This window comes from Delphinus delphis, chromosome 15 (genome assembly GCF_949987515.2).
Source record: "Delphinus delphis chromosome 15, mDelDel1.2, whole genome shotgun sequence".
NCBI classification, from domain to species: domain Eukaryota; kingdom Metazoa; phylum Chordata; class Mammalia; order Artiodactyla; family Delphinidae; genus Delphinus; species Delphinus delphis.
In genome coordinates, this window is record NC_082697.1 from 10,853,569 (window position 1) to 10,870,236 (window position 16,668).

The following is a 16,668-nucleotide window of genomic DNA, read 5'->3' on the forward strand; positions in this document are numbered from 1 at the left end:
AGCTCCTATGGAGGAAAACAAATCAGGGTAGGAGGTGTGCGGTTGATTTTAAATAAGGTGTTCAAGGAAGGGCTCACTAAGAAGGTGACATTTGAGCAAAAACCTGAAGAGGTGAGCCCTGCAGATGACGGGAGAACATTTCAAGCCAAAGGAGCCACTTGTGCAAAGACCCTGGGGCAGGAGCATGATCGGCCCATTAGGGGCACAGTGGTCGGGTCAGCATGGGAGCTGAGGTGGGGGAGGGGTATTCGCACATTTGCCGAATGGAAGGCTTTTCCTTCTTCCTGGGATGCCCTGTCCTGCTCTCCACCTCTTGTGACCTGCTCTTCATCCCTCACTAATTAATAATAATAATAATAATAATAATAATAATAATAACAGCGGCAGCAGCTCTATGACTTGTTTGGTGCTTCGTGTCCCTGATGCCGTGAGAGACTCTCTCAGCCTCCTTTTCCAGGCGAGAAACTGAGTCCCAAAGATGGGAAGCATCTTGTCCAGGATCCCACAGCCAGGAAGCAGAGAGTGGGGCTCCAGGGCCAAGGCTGCCTGCCCCGCTGTCCCCTGGGCTTAGGGTAAATGTCACCTCCCTCCGTGCCGGTGCCTGGCTCCCTACACAGGGGTCATCCCACAGTGCGCCCGGCGCCGGTGCTGCATGGGAGCCGGGGATGTGCCCAGAGGGTGGAGGCCTATCTCCAAGGTGCCGCTCTACCAGGAAAGCTTCTGGTGATTCCTGTGAGGACCGCACATTTGAGACGTGTCTGGGGTCAAGGGCATCTCCTTCTTCCTGGGGAGCCCAACCCCTGAGGGAGCTGTGGTCTGACAGAAGGTAGTGTAAGTGGGCCCAGAGAGGGTGCGTCACCTTCCTGGGGTAAGCCAGCAAATCTACAATGGAGCAGGACGGGGCCCCCACCTGGCCCCCAAGTCCAGACCTCAGGTTTCATGTCCGAGTCTCTTTTTGGCGGAAAACGCAACATGAAAAGTCCCCTTGGGCCCACGGCTTTTTCTGTGCCTTCCAGGGTGGGTTTGTCAGGCCCCTTTCTGGGCCTGGGCATCCAGACAGCAGGACGGCCTGCCTTTGGCTGTGAGGGAGGTGTGCTCTCTGTAACCTCCCCACGGGTTGGGGTGAAGATACTGGACTCTGGAGGCCACTGCCTGGTTTCAGACCTGGGTTCAGCCTCTTCCCTGCTGTGTGACCCTGCGCTGAGTTGCTTCAGGGTCAGTTTGCCCATCTCTAAAATGGGTATAATAACAGTAGTTCCTGTTTGCAGGGCTGTTTGGGGAATTACCTAAGGGATTCCCTATTTTGTACAGCGCTGGGCGCACAGCCCTGGGTGTGTGGGATGTGGAGGCTGGGCGAGCTGGGACTGGGCTTCCTGGGGCTGGGCTGAGTCTGCCCTCTGACCCCTGAGCCTGCTGACCACCCCCTGCTGGTGGCCGTGGCTGCCTCCTCCCTGGAACTCTGCTCATCTGCCTGTTTCTTTCCTTTCTCTGCTCCTTTTCCAACTCCTTTTCCTTGTTCTCCTCACAGGGAGTATCTGTGTGTCCAGCAGGCCGAGCTGGATTACCTGTCAGGACGCCACAAGGACACCCGCAGGAATTCCAGGCTGGTGAGACCCCTCCCGGGCCCTTCCCAGGCGAGCAGCCTTGGCCAGGGTTCCAAGATGGACCCTCTTTCCCCCCGTTGCCTGCATCACGGGTGTGAATCTCAGTCTTGGAACTCAGAGGCCTAAGGAGTGACGTTTATTTTTGATGAATGAACCTCACTTGGACCTGGATGAATTTAACCTCGCAGACTGGTGGGAAGCTCCCGGCAGCCCCCCGCCCTCGCATGGTGCAGCAGTTCACACATCTTTGGGCCACCTCCCTTTAGTTCTAGAAGTAACTGTAAGGTAGGCGGGTGTACAGAGGGGTGTCTACGTTACATGGCCCTATTCTGTAGCGCTTGGCCGTCTGGGCCCCCTGCAATCAGGGTGGCTTACATGATGGCAGGAAATTGGATCAGGCATTGAATCCAGGGTGTGTCACTGTGCCAGTGGCCCTGACACCGTCCGTCCTTGATCATCCCTGCGTGTTCCCACAACGTCCAGCGGCTCTGCAGTTTTGCTCTCATCCGAGTGGCATCTTTGAGGCTGCCCTGGGGCCTGTCTAGCCCAGGATTCACCTGCTCTGGGCTTCTGCCACCCCCTTAGCAAAGCCAGATTTAGAAGAAACAAAACAAACGCCACAAAAAACCAATACCAAAAACAAACCAAAAAAAGAGGATGCCCAGTTAAATTTGATTTTCAGATAACAAATCATTTTTCAGTATGTCCCATGCAATCTTCAGGACACAGTTATACTAAAAAAAAAAAAAAAGTATTCATTGTTTATTGGAAATTTAAATGTGACTGGGGGTCTTGTATTTTTTTTTTTGGCCACGCTGTGCAGCATGCGGGATCTTAGTTCCCTGACCAGGGATCGAACCCGTGTCCCCTGTAGTGGAAGCGTGGAGTCCTAACTACTGGACCACCAGGGAATTCCCTGGGTATCTTGCATTTTATCTGTTGGCACTGCCAGGACCCCACTGCTGGGTGCCTGCATCTCTCCAGTGGGGAGGCTTTCTTTTGCATCTTGGGGAGTCCCCCCCAGCCCCTCTCCTCTATCCGGCTGCTGCCTTGTGAAAACCCCTCCTGTCCTTAATGATAACTTCTGGAAGCAGAAACCAGGAGGCCTTGATGTCTATGGTTTTCTCTAGCTCATTCCAGCCCTGCTCCTCCAAGGGCCAATGCAGAGGGCGGGCCACCGGCTTGATGGAGGGGGTGGGGAATGAATCTATCAAAGTCGTGTCCCCTCACCTCTATATCCTGGCCCCAGCAAAGAAGACCTCAGGGGTCGACAGGGTGGGAGATGCAGGGCTCCCAGCCTGCCGGCCCACTTGGAGAAGGGAAGGCCGGGCAAACTCACTCATGCCTTGTCCTTGGTGGGCAAATGGGTCAGTGCAGAGGCGGAAGGAGGCGCTGCCTGGTTCCCGGCCCTTCCGAGCACTGGCCGAGCCTCCCTCTCTTGTGGGTGTGGCTGTTCTCACGTCCTCCGGTCTCTCTTTCTCTGTTCTAGAAGTAACTCTAAGGGACGCAAGGTTTATGTAAAGGTCTGTATGTGTTAGCTACTCCCATTTCATAAGTGGGCACACTGAGGCAGGGAAGAGGCAGCAACTGCATTGGGGCCACCCAGAGGGACGATGCACCTGGGGTCCGGTTCTCAGTTTCTGAGAAGTTGCTGTGCAGTTACTTTTCTTTCCAAAGCCTTGGGAACTTTCCTATTTCTTAATTTCTTGCATAGAGTTGTTTTTGTGTGTGTTTTTAAAGAAAATATTTATTTATTTTGCCTGCGCCAGGTCTTAGTTGCAGCACTAGGGATCTTTTAGTTGAGGCATGCAAACTCTTAGTTGCGGCATGCATGCGGGGAATCTAGTTCCCTGACCAGGAATTGAACCAGGGGCCCCTGCATTGGGAGCGTGGAGTCTTAACCACTAGACCACCAGGGAAGTCCCCTTACATAGAGTTTTAATTTCATAATCCTACACGTACAATGTCACATAAATGCATACGTAGGAAAAGAGACGTTGGCACGGGGTTAATCCATCTTTTCCTTCTTGCCTGACTGGTTCCCGTCTGCAATCTTCTCTGTCCCACCCTGTTTAGCCCTTGAGGACAATCTAGTCTTTATCTTTCCATATTTTCCTCCCTGGTCACATACTCACGCAAATATACAGATTGTGCATATAGAGTGGTTTGGTTAACAGTTGTCTTACAAAAATGAAATCGCAACTTACATACGCTCCCGCCTCTTAGTCCTTCTCCTTAGTGGATCGCCAACCTTGTGGAAATGCATCCAGGCTCAGATATAGTGACTCTAACCCATGTGGGCAAAGCAGGGCCTGTTTTGGAATTAAAGTTTATCCGAACACAGCCCACACCCATCATTTACATATTGTCTGTGGCCGCTTTCATGCTCCAGTGGCAGAAACCATGTGGTCTGCAAAGCTGCGATATTTACTATCTGGCCCTTTGTACAAAGGTTCCCCCATCCCGACAATATATTCTTTTCATTGGCTACACCGTGGACCCCTGCGAATCTGGATGGACCAGTCCGGATTTGCAGTTTCCTTAGACCTGAACTCCTGGGTGGTGCTGGCCGCCTCTCCCCACTCTCAATTCCTCTGGTCATGGCTGAAGTCACCCCTTAAATAATCAAATTGCACTGGTTCCCCTCTTGTTGAGTTTACACCGTCCTTTACTCTTCGTAACTACCCTGTGGGGTCGGTGCTGTTGGTACCCCACTTTACATAAGGAAATGGAGGCTCAGACAGGTAGAGAAACTTGCCTGGGACACACAGCTGGCAAATAGAGTCAGGCCTAGAGTTGCCTCACCCAAAGCCCCTGTGTTTATTCATTCTTTCTGCTTGGCCTGGACCACAGCTTGCTGACTGCAGGCCTCAGAGGACGGAGTGGCCGCTGGCTTTCTGTCCTCTGAGCTCAGGCGCCCCTGGGATGTAGCCTCATGGTCTTGGAGGAGCACTGGAGTCCTGACTCCCTCCTTCCTCTCCTCCCCTGCAGGCTTTCTATTATGACCTGGACAAGGTGAGGGAAACTCCTGTCCGCACGTGGTAAGCAAGGTGGGCCATGGCTGGGCCTGGCTGGATGAGAATAACGTCCTCGCTTGCATTCCATCCTCCTGGCTGTCCCATGGGAGGAATACTTGGGTTTCCTCCCCACTTTACAAATGGGGAAACTGAGGCTCAGTGATGCGCCTTCTTTAGGGATGGTGAGGGGCTGGCCTGGCGTTGAGCGCAGCTCTGTGTGTCAGTACCTGGAGGAGGGTGGCAGGGGCTGGGGGGGAGTGTGGGCAGGCTACTTTTGAAGCATCTTCTCTTCTTCTGGGAGAAGCAAACACGCTCTGTGGAAAGGCACATTCGGAAGATGGAGTTTCACATCAGCAAGGTCAGCCTGGCTTCGGGGGGTGTCTCCCGGCTTGCTGGGCCTCTGCTGGGTTAGCAGTGGGGCGGTGGCGGGAGGTTCTCTGGGTGCCAGGTGGCTGGAGAGAGCCGAGGAGGAGCAGAGCCTGCAGGGGCTGAGCCCTGAGATGGGGATCAGGGGGTTGGGGTTAGAGGGCTGGGAATGTTGAGTCCCACCACCCGATCATACAGATGGGATTGCAGAGGCCCAGAGAGGGACAAGGATTGGCCCAGGGTCGCACAGCAAGTGCCTTAAGCTTTATATTCTGCAAACTCTTCCGTGAGCTTGCTCTACTCCCCCAGGAGCCCAGTGGGCGGACAGAATATCACAAACCCACCTTCCCTGTTTCACAGTTGAAAAATCGGGCAGGGAGAGGGGAAGCGATGCACCCACCCGGCCAGCTCACTAGTTTTTACTGTGCACCCGCTGGGTGCCAGCCTCTGCCAGGTGCTGGCGATGCGGAGCGGACGAGACAGACGTGGTCCTTGCCCCGCGGGCGCACAGTCTACGGGGGTGGGACCGCCGGGGTGGGGTCGGCTGCTCGGGGTCGAGCGACTGGCAGGTCGGGGCCCCGCCCCTCGGCGTGCGGCGCGCCCACTGGCCCGTGCGCCCCGCAGGTGGACGAGCTCTACGAAGGCTACTGCATCCAGTGCCGCCTGCGAGACGGCGCCTCCAACATGCAGCGGGCCTTCTCCCGGTGCCCGCCGAGCCGCGCCTCCCGAGAGAGCCTGCAAGAGCTGGGCCGCAGCCTGCAGGAGTGCACCGAGGTGGGCGGCGGTGGCGGGCAGCGCCGCGAGGGTCGGGCCGGTCTTGGGGCTCCCTGGGCCCTGAGGAAGCCTCTCTCTCTGCCCGGGGGCCTCTGTCTGGCAGGGTCTGTGCGTCCCCCGTGGCCGAGCCCGGGGGCAGGCGGTGAGCCACCTTGTGTGGGGCTTTGCAGGACATGTGGCTCATCGAGGGGGCCCTGGAGGTTCACTTGGGCGAGTTCCACGTCAGGATGAAAGGTAACAGGACAGGGCTGAGAGTGGCTGGGCCGGTGCCAGTGTGGAGGGAGCATCAGGCCTTCTTGGGGGCCCTGGGGCTTGTGCAGAGGGTTGGTCAGAATCCCGGGGGTCCAGGCCCAGCCCTCGTTTCCACTCCTGTGACTTGTGACCTCGGGCAAGTCCTGTCCCCTCTCTGAGTTGAAAGTGAGGGCCCAGGCCTGTCCACTGTCATGAAGGCCTATCCCCCCATCCCCCGAAGCTGATACCCACCCTGTGATGGGGGGGCTCCTCGTGTGAGGGCCTGTGGCCCATGGGGCAGGGGCGGAGGAGAGTGGAGAGAGTAGCCCGTCTCTGTGTTCCAGGCTTGGTGGGCTACGCACGCCTCTGTCCGGGAGACCAATATGAGGTACGCCACGCTCCGGGCGGGATCAGACCTCAGGGCTCCTCACCAGGCCTTTGGGGGTTGGGAGCTGCAGGCAACCAGGGCCCCAGCTGGGTTTCTGTCCCCGCCCCGACCCAGTTGGCAGGGAGGGCCCCCAGGCAGGGGGCAAGGGGGGCGGCTGACCCCTCCCTCCGTGGGCCTGGCCCACAGGTGCTCCTGCGCCTGGGCCGCCAGCGCTGGAAGCTGAGGGGCCGGATCGAGTCTGACGACAGCCAGACCTGGGACGAGGAGGAGAAGGTCTTCATCCCCACCCTGCACGAGAACTTGGAGATCAAGGTGGGTGGGGCTTAGGGGCGGGGCCGGGGCGCCGCGGGGCGGGGCTTGGCTCCGACACCACCCAGAACTCCCCATCCCCGCAGGTGACAGAGCTTCGGGGCCTGAGCTCGCTGGCGGTGGGCACAGTGACCTGCGACATCACCGACTTCTTCACAACCCGGCCGCAGGTCATCGTGGTGGACATCACAGAGCTGGGCACCATCAAGCTGCAGCTGGAGGTGCTGTGGAAGTGAGTCGGGGTAGCCGCCTCCCCCTGCCCGGGGCCCACTGCCCCGACTGGAGGCCGGCCCCAAACTCCCACCCAGAGAGGAGGGGGCGGGGTGGGGGGAAGGGGGCTCGCCGGCTCCCCCTGGTGGCCTAACCGCGCCTTAGCATCCACCTTGGGCAGCCCTGCCCTCATCCTGCCCCCCAGACAGGCTGGGGCCCAGACCCTTGCCTGCAGCCCTGCCTACCCCACTGCCCTCGCCCCTCTCACTTTTGATTCCCTTCTCACTTTTGACCCAGTGGCTGTTAAAGACCTGGCTGGGGACTTCCCTGGTGGTCCACTGGTTAAGACTCCACGCTCCCAATACAGGGGGCCCCGGTTGGACCCCTGGTCAGGGAAAAAGATCCCACATGCCGCGGCTAAGAGCCCGCATGCCACAACTAAGAGCCCGCATGCTGCAACTAAGAGCCCTCATGCCACAGCTAAGAGCCCGCATGCTGCAGCTAAGAGCCTGCATGCCGCAACTACGACCCAGTGCAGCCAAATAAATAAATATTAAAAAATAAAATAAAATAAAGACCTGGGCTGGCCAGGACCCTTTCCAGCAGCCTCCTGGGCTGGGTTCCTGGGAGAAGCCTGCCTCTGCCCAGGAGGACTGGCTTTGCTGTGCCCACCTCATTCCCCGCTGACCCCTGCCACCCATCAGGCATAACGCCGAGTGGTCACCTTGAGTCCTCCCTGGGCCACAGCCCACAGCCCCATGGATGGGGGACACGCGTGAGAACGACCCCTGCCCAGGGTGGGGCTCTCCGCTGCGCATGCCATTTCAGTGAGCGCTGGTGGTTTCCACAGGTTTTGGTTTTGGTAGCAGAGCTCTTTCTCCCAGATGAAACCTTGGGTTTCGAGGAAATTCCCTTCTCCTCATTCCCCAGGGCAGGTGCTGCAGGAGCAAAGGGGCTGAGACGCACTTCCTCTACTCTGGTGCTTCTTGTGACCAGTTGGGGCCGGTCTCTCCTTCCTCCCTGGGGTGGGGTCCGAGCCGGGGTCACTGGAGCCACTGCCCTCTCCCCGGTGAGCTGGGTGAATTTGGACAAGTGACACCCCAGCTTCAGTGTCTTCATTTGTCTAGCAGGGCTGAGCAAGTGTACGGGGCAGGGGGTGGCCCAGCGCCATGCAGCCCCAAGCCGGGCAAGTCCAAGGACCCGGGTATCCTGCCGGCCTGCAGCTGCCCTGGGCAGGCAGTGCCTCTGAGCCTCAGGCCCTCGTGGCTGGGCTGGGCCCCAGGTGTTGCGAGCTAGGCCTGTGTGCAGGGAGGCACGAGGCAGGGAGGGCTGACCCACGCCTGCCTGCTCCAAGGGCAGGCGAGGGCCGGGCTGACGCATCACTTCCTCACCCTGGATCTGCAGCCTTCCCTGTGACTGGCGCCCCCTGACCGATGAGGAATCTGAGGGGGGCAGTGACGTGGCTAACCCAGAAGACGGCAGAGCCGAGTGTCCACCTCTGGTCTGCTGAGCTTCTCGAAAGGCCTCTAAAGGGGGGTGTCATTCACCTGTGTGGCGGCCGAGTGCCGCCCCTCGCCATCTGGCTAAGGGCGTTCAGGGCAGCGAGCCTCTGAGAGACGTGGCCAGAAGGGTTGAGAACGTGGATTTGGAGTCCCCTGGCTGTGCCTGCCCCTCCCCGAGCCTCCACCTCCTGGGTCCTGTCTGTGCTCCAGTGTCCTCCGGCCACCGATGACACCCTGGCCTCTGCTCTCCTCCAGCCCGTTTGATACCGAGAGCTTCCTGGTGTCGCCCAGCCCCACGGGCAAGTTCTCCGTGGGCAGCAGGAAGGGCTTCTTGTACAACTGGACACCCCCGAGCACCCCCAGCTTCCGGGAGAGATACTACCTGGTGAGTGAGCCGCGCCGGGCAGGGGTGCCGTGGTTCTAGCTGGGACCGGGAGTGGGGGGGACTCCCCAGGGGCCAGCACAGGGGGTGGGCTGAGCAGCAAACTTTGGGCTCAGCCTCCCTTGTTTGGGGGTCATCCTGGGTGTTTTTCTGTACTTTTTCTTTCTCGCAGCCAAGCCCTCCATTCTGGGGCCTCTGGACTTGGTCCTGGGCTCGGCTGGTTCTTCCGGATGCCTGGGATGGGGTTCTCTGGATGGTTCTACCACCCCAGCCATGACCTTGGCCTCCAGTCTGTTTTACCCTTTAGTATACGTTTCCAGTAGGTAATACCTTGACACCCTGTACAGTAAAATACCTCTTTCCTGTGGCCTCCAGGGACCTGGGTCCCCTCCTTAGCACCAACTACTCTTGTCACCTTCCTCCATATTCCTCCAGAGATGCTCTGTGCCGTCTGGGAGCAGATGCCTCTTCCCCAGCCTTTCTCCCACAGCAGCCCTTAACCGAGTGATGTACTGGACACTGTCATTCCCAGAGCGCTCCTCATTCTTTGTTTGCACGGTGCAGCATTCCACGTTTGGCTAAAAATCGCACTTTGTTTAACAAGATATTGAGGTTCAGTTATTTGCTGTTACCAACGACGGGGCTGTAAATAACCTGGTGCACACGTCATCCTGCATGTGTTCAAGTATCTTCCCAAAGCAGGTGCCCCAGTGAGGGTCCAGGGACAGAGACAAAAACAAGGACATTCTGTCAAGCCCAGAGGGAGGGTGATGCTGAGCTGGATGAACCTGTCTCCCACCTCTGGACCTTAGGTGCGGAAGGCAGCTTTATATGAGCTGGGCAACTTGTGCATTTAGAGGAAACGTGATTGTCTGGCCAGGGTGGTCCCAGTGTACTTTGGTTGAAAAATCATCTATGGTTAAGAGCATGGACTCTGGAGCCAGATGGCCTGGGGTCCAAATTCTGTCTATGCCTTTCATCTGCTGTGTGACCTTGGGCAAGTCATTCAACCTCTCTGGACTTCAATTTCCGTATCAGAGAAATGAGAACAACAGCACCGCCCTGATGGGGCTTTGTAAGGGTTAAATGACTTAGTTAATGAGGAGTGCTTACAAGAATGCCTGGCAAAAACAGATGGTGCTGTCTGAACATCAACCATTATTATTGGTTCGGTTGGTGAGGGGGAGGGGTTCGGGTTTATGTCAGCTCGCCTGGATTAAAACTCTCGCACTTTGATCCTCGCCTGTGTGGCCTGAGGATGAGCCAGTGCCCACCCTCAGGGAGGTGTGGTGATGGTTAAATGAGGTCTGACTCAGAGACTGGGGCTGGAAAGGAGGGCATTAGAAGGGTGATGAGGGATAAGGGCAGAGAGGTGCCAGGCTCTTATCAGCACTTCCGGGCTGCCAGTCACCTTGGTGGACCTCAGTCATCCTGAGAATGTGCGTATGCAGAGCAAGGGTCTGTGGGGGAAGCCCTCTGGGGGCCTCGCTGTGATCCCTGGGGCAGCTGGTGAGTCTGCTCCCGCATCCCCCTCTCCAGTCTGTCCTGCAGCAGCCGGCACAGCAAGCCTTGCTGCTGGACAGGCCGAGGGCCACCTCCATCCTCAGCTGCCTGTCCGACGGTGACCTTCGGGGGCCTGGCCTGCGGAGCCGGAGTCAGGAGCTGCCTGAGATGGACTCCTTTAGCTCCGAGGACCCCCGAGACACTGAGACCAGCACAACAGCATCCGCCTCGGACGTGGGCTTCCTGCCCTTGGCCATTGGCCCCAACACCTCCATTGAAGAGGGGGCCCAGGAGGACCCCCCACCCCTGGGCCTCCTGCCAGAGGTGTTCCACCTGGCGGAAGGCTCATTTGTGGAGCAGCCTGGGTGGAGAAATTTGGGAGTAGAAAGCCTCGACCTGCCACGGGGCTCCCCCTTCCGCAACCACGTGATCCCCGGAGGCCAGGAAGGCCACGATGAAGCAGAAACCGAGGATGGAGTGGATGGGCCCGGGGTGCCCCTCGAGAGGCCCCTGCAGGATGTCCTGGATTTACTGAGGTCCACGGACCCTGCCCCGCCCCAGCTCCGGGAGCTGGAGTACCAGGTCCTCAGCTTCAGGGACCGGCTGAAGGTACGTTTATTCTTTGCTGGGAGGAAGTCCTGCTTTGCTGATGGTGTGACAACTGGGAGTGAGATCCTGGGGCAGGGAGCCTGGGCCAGCATCCTGGCCTCACCCCTGTGTAACCCAGGTGGGCGATGTCTCCTCTCTGGGCCTCAATCTGTTCATCAGTCCAATGGGTGTAACAACGGCTCTCAACGACCTGGGAGGAGGATTATAAGAGGAAGTCGGGGCTCAGTGTGGATAACTTGCTCCACGTGCAGCCAGATCCCAGCCCCATCTCCCATCTTCTGACCTGGGTGGGTGGGGCTGCAGCTCAGCTTTAAAATTCCCAAGTCGGGGCGTTCTCAGGGTCAGAGCTGGCACTGTGGGAGGCCCCTCACAGCCACACGCCCCACACCAAAACTTCTCCACAGGGCCCACGCCAGGGGCTGTCCTTGGGTGGCTCTCAGAGGTGCTGGCCTGGGCAGGTTATTTCTGTTTTTTTGGTTTACATATACAGATGTACATAAGCTAAAATGTATACTTATATATATATATCTATACATACAGCACCTACCTAGACATCAATTTTTTTTTGGCCGTGCCCCAAGGCTCGTGGGATCTTAGTTCCCCAACCAGGGATCGAACCCGTGCCCCCTGCAATGGAAGCACGGAGTCCTAACCACTGGACCTCCAGGGAAGTCCCCATACAGCAATTACGTTATGGAACCACTGTCTTTTGTGTTCAGTTCACTGGCACTGAAATAGTTTAACAGCTCTCATCAAAATTCGTTTCGGTTATTCCAGCCCTGACCCCTCCCCCAACATTACAGTTCAGCACAGGTGAAAGTTTAATTTTTCACTTTATATCTAGTAACTTTAAAAACACGTTCGCTGTTTACCACTGCTGTGGTCTTTAAAAAGGACCTGCCAGAAAATTTCAAGAAAAAAATTTAAGAAGTAACGTCACCCTTTTTGTATTTCTTAGCGGCGTTAGTGTGTAGAACCATGCGGGTCGGCACGCACGCAGCTTCTGCCACATACCTGTATTTTTTTTTTTTTTTTTTTCTGTACGCGGGCCTCTCTCTGTTGTGGCCTCTCCCGTTGCGGAGCACAGGCTCTGGACGCGCGGGCTCTGTGGCCATGGCTCACGGGCCCAGCCGCTCCGCGGCATGTGGGATCCTCCCGGACCGGGGCACGAACCCGTGTCCCCTGCATCGGCAGGCGGACTCCCAACCACTGCGCCACCAGGGAAGCCCCCATACCTGTATTTTGAAAAATACACTTTGCATAAACAACCTAAAGTAATACCACAATAGGACAATAATTTTAAACATCTTCGAGGAAATTTTTTTTTTTTGGGCAAACCAAGTTAGAACAATACAAATGATTATAGGCTATGGTGTTTAGTTTGACTTTTTCAAGAGAAATTATACACATAGGTATAGGTGTATAAATTCACGTATTTATATTCATGTGTATATGTGAGGATTTAATGAGGATTTAATTTTATACGTGTGTATATATATACACGCAGTTAATTCTCACTATTCACAGATTCTGTTTTTGCAAATTCATCTACTTGCTGAAACGTGCTCGTGATGCTTTCGTGGTCATTCAGAGGCACGTGCAAAGGGGCAAATAATTGGAGTCCCCTCATGTGCAAGTTCCCAGCTGAGGCTGAAGGAGATGACACTCTTCCTTCTTTTCTCAGCTCATACTGCACCCAAGTGTCCTTTTCACCGAATATTTAGTGCTACGTTTTCCACATTTCTGTACTTATTTCTGGTGATTTCGCTGTTTGAAACAGCGCCCAAGTGCCAGGCTGAGGTGCTGGCCAGTGTTCCTGACGTGCCTTATGGAGGAAATGTGTGTGTTGGATAAGCTGTGTTCAGGCGTGAGTTAAAATGCCACTGACCTTGGGTTTAGTGTATCAGCGGTACAGCGTCTATATTAAATAAGACGTCTTTAAGCAGACACACAGAAAACAAGGTTACGTATTGATGGGTTGATGAAAATGTTGACCAGAGGCTCACGCCTCTGCATCTCCCCTGGGAGCAATTGTTCAGTTTCAAATCCAGAGATCACGACGTTACACACCGTAACTACCGTGAACAGCAAGAACTGTGTGCGCATGCGCCTGTGTGTGCGCGCATATATATATGTATATATATGTATATGTATATATATATATATATTTTTCTATTGGGCAAGGAAATCTCTGCAACTAGTCTTACTCTTCTGTTGTTGCTCAAGGTTTTCTCTTTGGGCTCAACTTTCAGGAGCCAGTTCTGGCTCTTGGGGCAGCATCTACTTGGGCTATGCCTTCGGTGCACTTTGTGTGAGACGAGGCCCCTGGGGATGGGAATCAGCCACAGCAGACTTGCCACTGGGAGACTCTGACGACTTGACACCCCCTCCTGCCGCCTCGCCCAGTCAGGGGCTGCCTTAAACTTCCTCTCCTTCCACGTCTCCCCGGGAGAGGAGACACCTGGAACTCAGAGGCTCACCTAGCAGCCTCTGGCCTGGGTTGTTGGGAGTTGTCTGGCCTGACCCACGCCGTATTTAGAAAATAATTTGGAATTAGTTGTTGATAGTTAAAAACTGGGCAGCTCCCCACAAAGTCTAGATTTCCACCTTTTCTTGGAAAACTGAACAAGCTGGCAACCTCAGGCCTCACACTCCGGGTGGCAGGTGGCCCTCTTGGGGGAGGGCCCGGCTCTCCAGCTCTCTCCTGTCATTTGCCCTGTCCCTGTGGGTGTTTGTGACCGGTGAGATTTTTCAGATCTGCCCTCCTTCCAGCTGTCATGCCAGACCTTGTCACAGGCCGTTCCGGAGGGGCCTTGGGGACGCGTCCCCTTGCCCGTCCCTGACGCAGGGGATGGCAGCCCTGCTGAGGGACGGTGACCAGGACGCCGTTAGGGTGGGTATGCTGGGCGGGTGGCCGGGCTGCCCTGAGTTCCGGCTGTCCGTCCATCCGTCCGCAGCCCCGCGGAGCCCGCCGGGAGCACGCGTCCGCCGAGAGCCTGATGGAGTACATCCTGGAGAGCTTCTCCTTCCTCAGCGCCCACATCACCCCGCATGAGTTGGCCCTGTTTGGGGGCTCCCAGGGTCCCCGGTGAGTGCGCCCGTCCCAACGCAGCCCTGGTGACCAGCCTTGGGGCCGGGCTCTCCCACAGCCCGGCCCTGATGTCTGTTTTCTTTATTGTGGCCCCGGCCCCGCCCCGCACAGAGCAGGTCCTCCGTGACCACTGAGTGAACGAGGATACCTCAGCCTGGCCCTTAGCCTTCTGCTCCGAGCGATGGGCTTTTTTTTTTTTTTTTTTTAATCTTAAAAAATAACAATAGCGCACTCAGTAGGACCTCTGACCTCTGCGGAGCAATTGCCCAAGCGACCCCGCTCCCAGTTCCTTCTGCACAACTGCCCGCCCTCACCTGCGACACCAACTGCGTTCTCGGTGAAGCAGCTCCCACCTGCCCACTCACACTGGCCTGAGCGCTTCTCCTGCACCCAAAGTTCAGCAGCACAGAAGCGTGTGAACAGGCCACATTTCTCCTCTCTTCTCACGATCCCATGGGGAGGGTGTGGCATCTCCACCCCCCTCAGGGCTCAGGCTCAGCCCCTGCCCGGAGCAGACACAGTGCTGGGTACGCTTATGTGTCACTCACCCCTCACGGCCCCGAGCTTGGGGTTCCTGCCCCCACTTTTCAGATGAATAAACTGAGACTAGGGGAGGCTGACTTATCCAGAGTCACAGAGCTAGGAATTAGTTGGAACCTTAGGCTTCTGCTACAAATTGCACAGGTGCGGGGGGGGGGGGGCCCAATGCCATCCCAGCACCTGTTTTGAGTTGTTGCTACCTTTTGCTGCTTCTCCTTTTCTCTTAGTTTTCTCCTCAGTTTAACTCCATCTCCTTGGGACCTGGAGTTGGCCTCCCTGATCAGAGCTCTCCAGAGAGGGAGGGTTTCCTCTACCCTTGGAGGGAGCTGAACTGCTAACCGAACGGTCACCCGGTTCTTCTCAATTCAACTCAGAAAGGACAAGACTCCACCTCCACCGCCAGCGCTGAAAGCGCCGTCCAGGGAGCTCACGACTGGTGCCCCAGAGCTGGACGTGCTGCTCACGATTCACCTCCGAATCTGCAAAGCGCTGCTGCAGGTGGGTGAGGAATGGGGGAGGGTGGGGTGGAGTCGGGTGGGGTGGCAGGTTCAAAGCGGGGGTGCTGGTGGTGGTGCTGGTGAATAGTCATGGGGTCCTTATACAGCCCAAGCCCTAAACCGAAGGCAGTGGTTGTGTCTCTTTGAGTGGCAGATGCCAGGACTCCAATCCAAACTGGCTCAGCCGAAAGGAAATTTTTTGGCTCATAGGATTGAAAGGCCCAGAGGTGGGCTTCAGGCCCAGCTGGATCCAGGGTTTCAAACGTCATCATGACTGAGTCTTTCCCTCTCTCAGCTCTGCTTTCCTGTGTTGGTTGGCTTCACTTTCTGGCAGGCTGGCTCCTGCCGGTGGCAAAGGTGGCTCCTGGCAGCTCCAGCCTGCATCCTGTCGTCTCTACCCCTTTAGCAAAGGAGGAATCCCCAGATGACAGTCAGGGAGCTACCATCGGGATAGAAGAAAGGATGGGCACAGGGCAGGTGGGCGCCACAGGCATGGTGGTTGACCTCAGAGGGCATGTTCTGTGCTAACCCGGAGCATCATGGGTTGCTTCCCAGAAACTGGACTCTCCTAACTTGTCGAAGATGGTCCAGGAGTGCCTCCTGGAAGAAGCTGCACAGCAAAAACAGGTTCTGGAGACGCTTTCTGTGCTTGATTTTGAGAAGGTCAGCAAGGCGACATGCGTTGAAGAGAGTAAGTGCCTGTCCTCCATCCACGGACTGCCCGTGTGCGTGGCAGGAAGTGATGAGGATGAAAGCCCAGGGGGCCTCCTCTCCCTTCCCCTAACCCAGAGTTAAATGGAGCCCAGGGGGCATGAGTGGGGGCAGTGGCTGGGATCAGACACACACTGTGGGGTGGGAAGGGAGGCCCGCTAGCCTCGGTCAGCTGTGTGACTCTGGGCGAACGATTCACCTCTCTGAGCCTCAGCTTCCCCATCTGTATAGGGGAGGCCGCTGGGTAGGTGTCAGTGAAGGAACCCCAGGGCACATTCAGGGCATACAGTGTGCGGTCAGACAGTAGCTGTGACCCCAGTTCTGCCTCTGCCTCCTCTGTGGGACTTCCCCTTGTCCATAAGGAGAGGCTGGTGACAGCAGCAGCCCCAGGGTTGTCGTGAGGGCTGCAGGTGGTGACCCAGATGAGGTGCTCACAGCCGAAGCTGCTTGTCTCTGCGGGTCACAATGGGACGTGGGAAAGGGACTCTGCGTTAGGCCAGGCCATCCCTCCTCCCCGACCTCTCAGGGCCTAGTGGAAGGACATCTCTGGGCTTCCTCACTGCCTGCTGTTCCCCACCGCCAGTCAGGCTTCTGAGCCTGGGCTTTCAGTCATCCCGCAGGCCACGCGGAGGAAGGGGTGCCTGAAGCTGTGGAGAGGCTGCACGGAGCCCGGCGCGGTCCTGTCCTGCCCTGGTACGGTGCTGCTGGACCAGCTCAAGAAGACGTTCCTGCACAGAGTCCGAGGGAAATACCCGGGACAACTGGAAATAGGTAGCCCCCTGCCTGTGCCCGCCCGCCTCAGAAATGCTTTGTGGATCCTCTGGGGCCTTCAGCATTGCCTCGGCAAGCCTCCTAGTAGCCCCGTCTCCACCTCTGCGAACGCCTTCTCGGCATGAAGTGGAGGCCTTTCTGAAATTGACAACAAGGCATCTCC

General features: G+C 56.8%; 1 protein-coding gene across 2 annotated transcripts in view; it reads left to right on the forward strand.

Annotated features, from left to right (window-relative positions):
• The window catches only part of RIPOR3 (RIPOR family member 3), a 72,628-nt gene that overhangs the window by 50,450 nt on the left and 5,510 nt on the right, over window positions 1-16,668 (forward strand). Inside the window, exons 5-18 of one of the 2 annotated variants that reach the window (XM_060033411.1) lie at window positions 1,529-1,607; window positions 4,596-4,619; window positions 4,923-4,979; window positions 5,612-5,761; window positions 5,932-5,995; window positions 6,337-6,380; window positions 6,567-6,692; window positions 6,776-6,921; window positions 8,657-8,786; window positions 10,323-10,895; window positions 13,853-13,983; window positions 14,901-15,024; window positions 15,579-15,714; window positions 16,344-16,505. In XM_060033411.1, the coding sequence (XP_059889394.1) occupies window positions 1,529-1,607; window positions 4,596-4,619; window positions 4,923-4,979; window positions 5,612-5,761; window positions 5,932-5,995; window positions 6,337-6,380; window positions 6,567-6,692; window positions 6,776-6,921; window positions 8,657-8,786; window positions 10,323-10,895; window positions 13,853-13,983; window positions 14,901-15,024; window positions 15,579-15,714; window positions 16,344-16,505 (1,946 nt within the window). The remainder of the gene's footprint in view (window positions 1-1,528; window positions 1,608-4,595; window positions 4,620-4,922; window positions 4,980-5,611; window positions 5,762-5,931; window positions 5,996-6,336; window positions 6,381-6,566; window positions 6,693-6,775; window positions 6,922-8,656; window positions 8,787-10,322; window positions 10,896-13,852; window positions 13,984-14,900; window positions 15,025-15,578; window positions 15,715-16,343; window positions 16,506-16,668) is intronic. The other variant, XM_060033410.1, reaches the window with a different exon arrangement.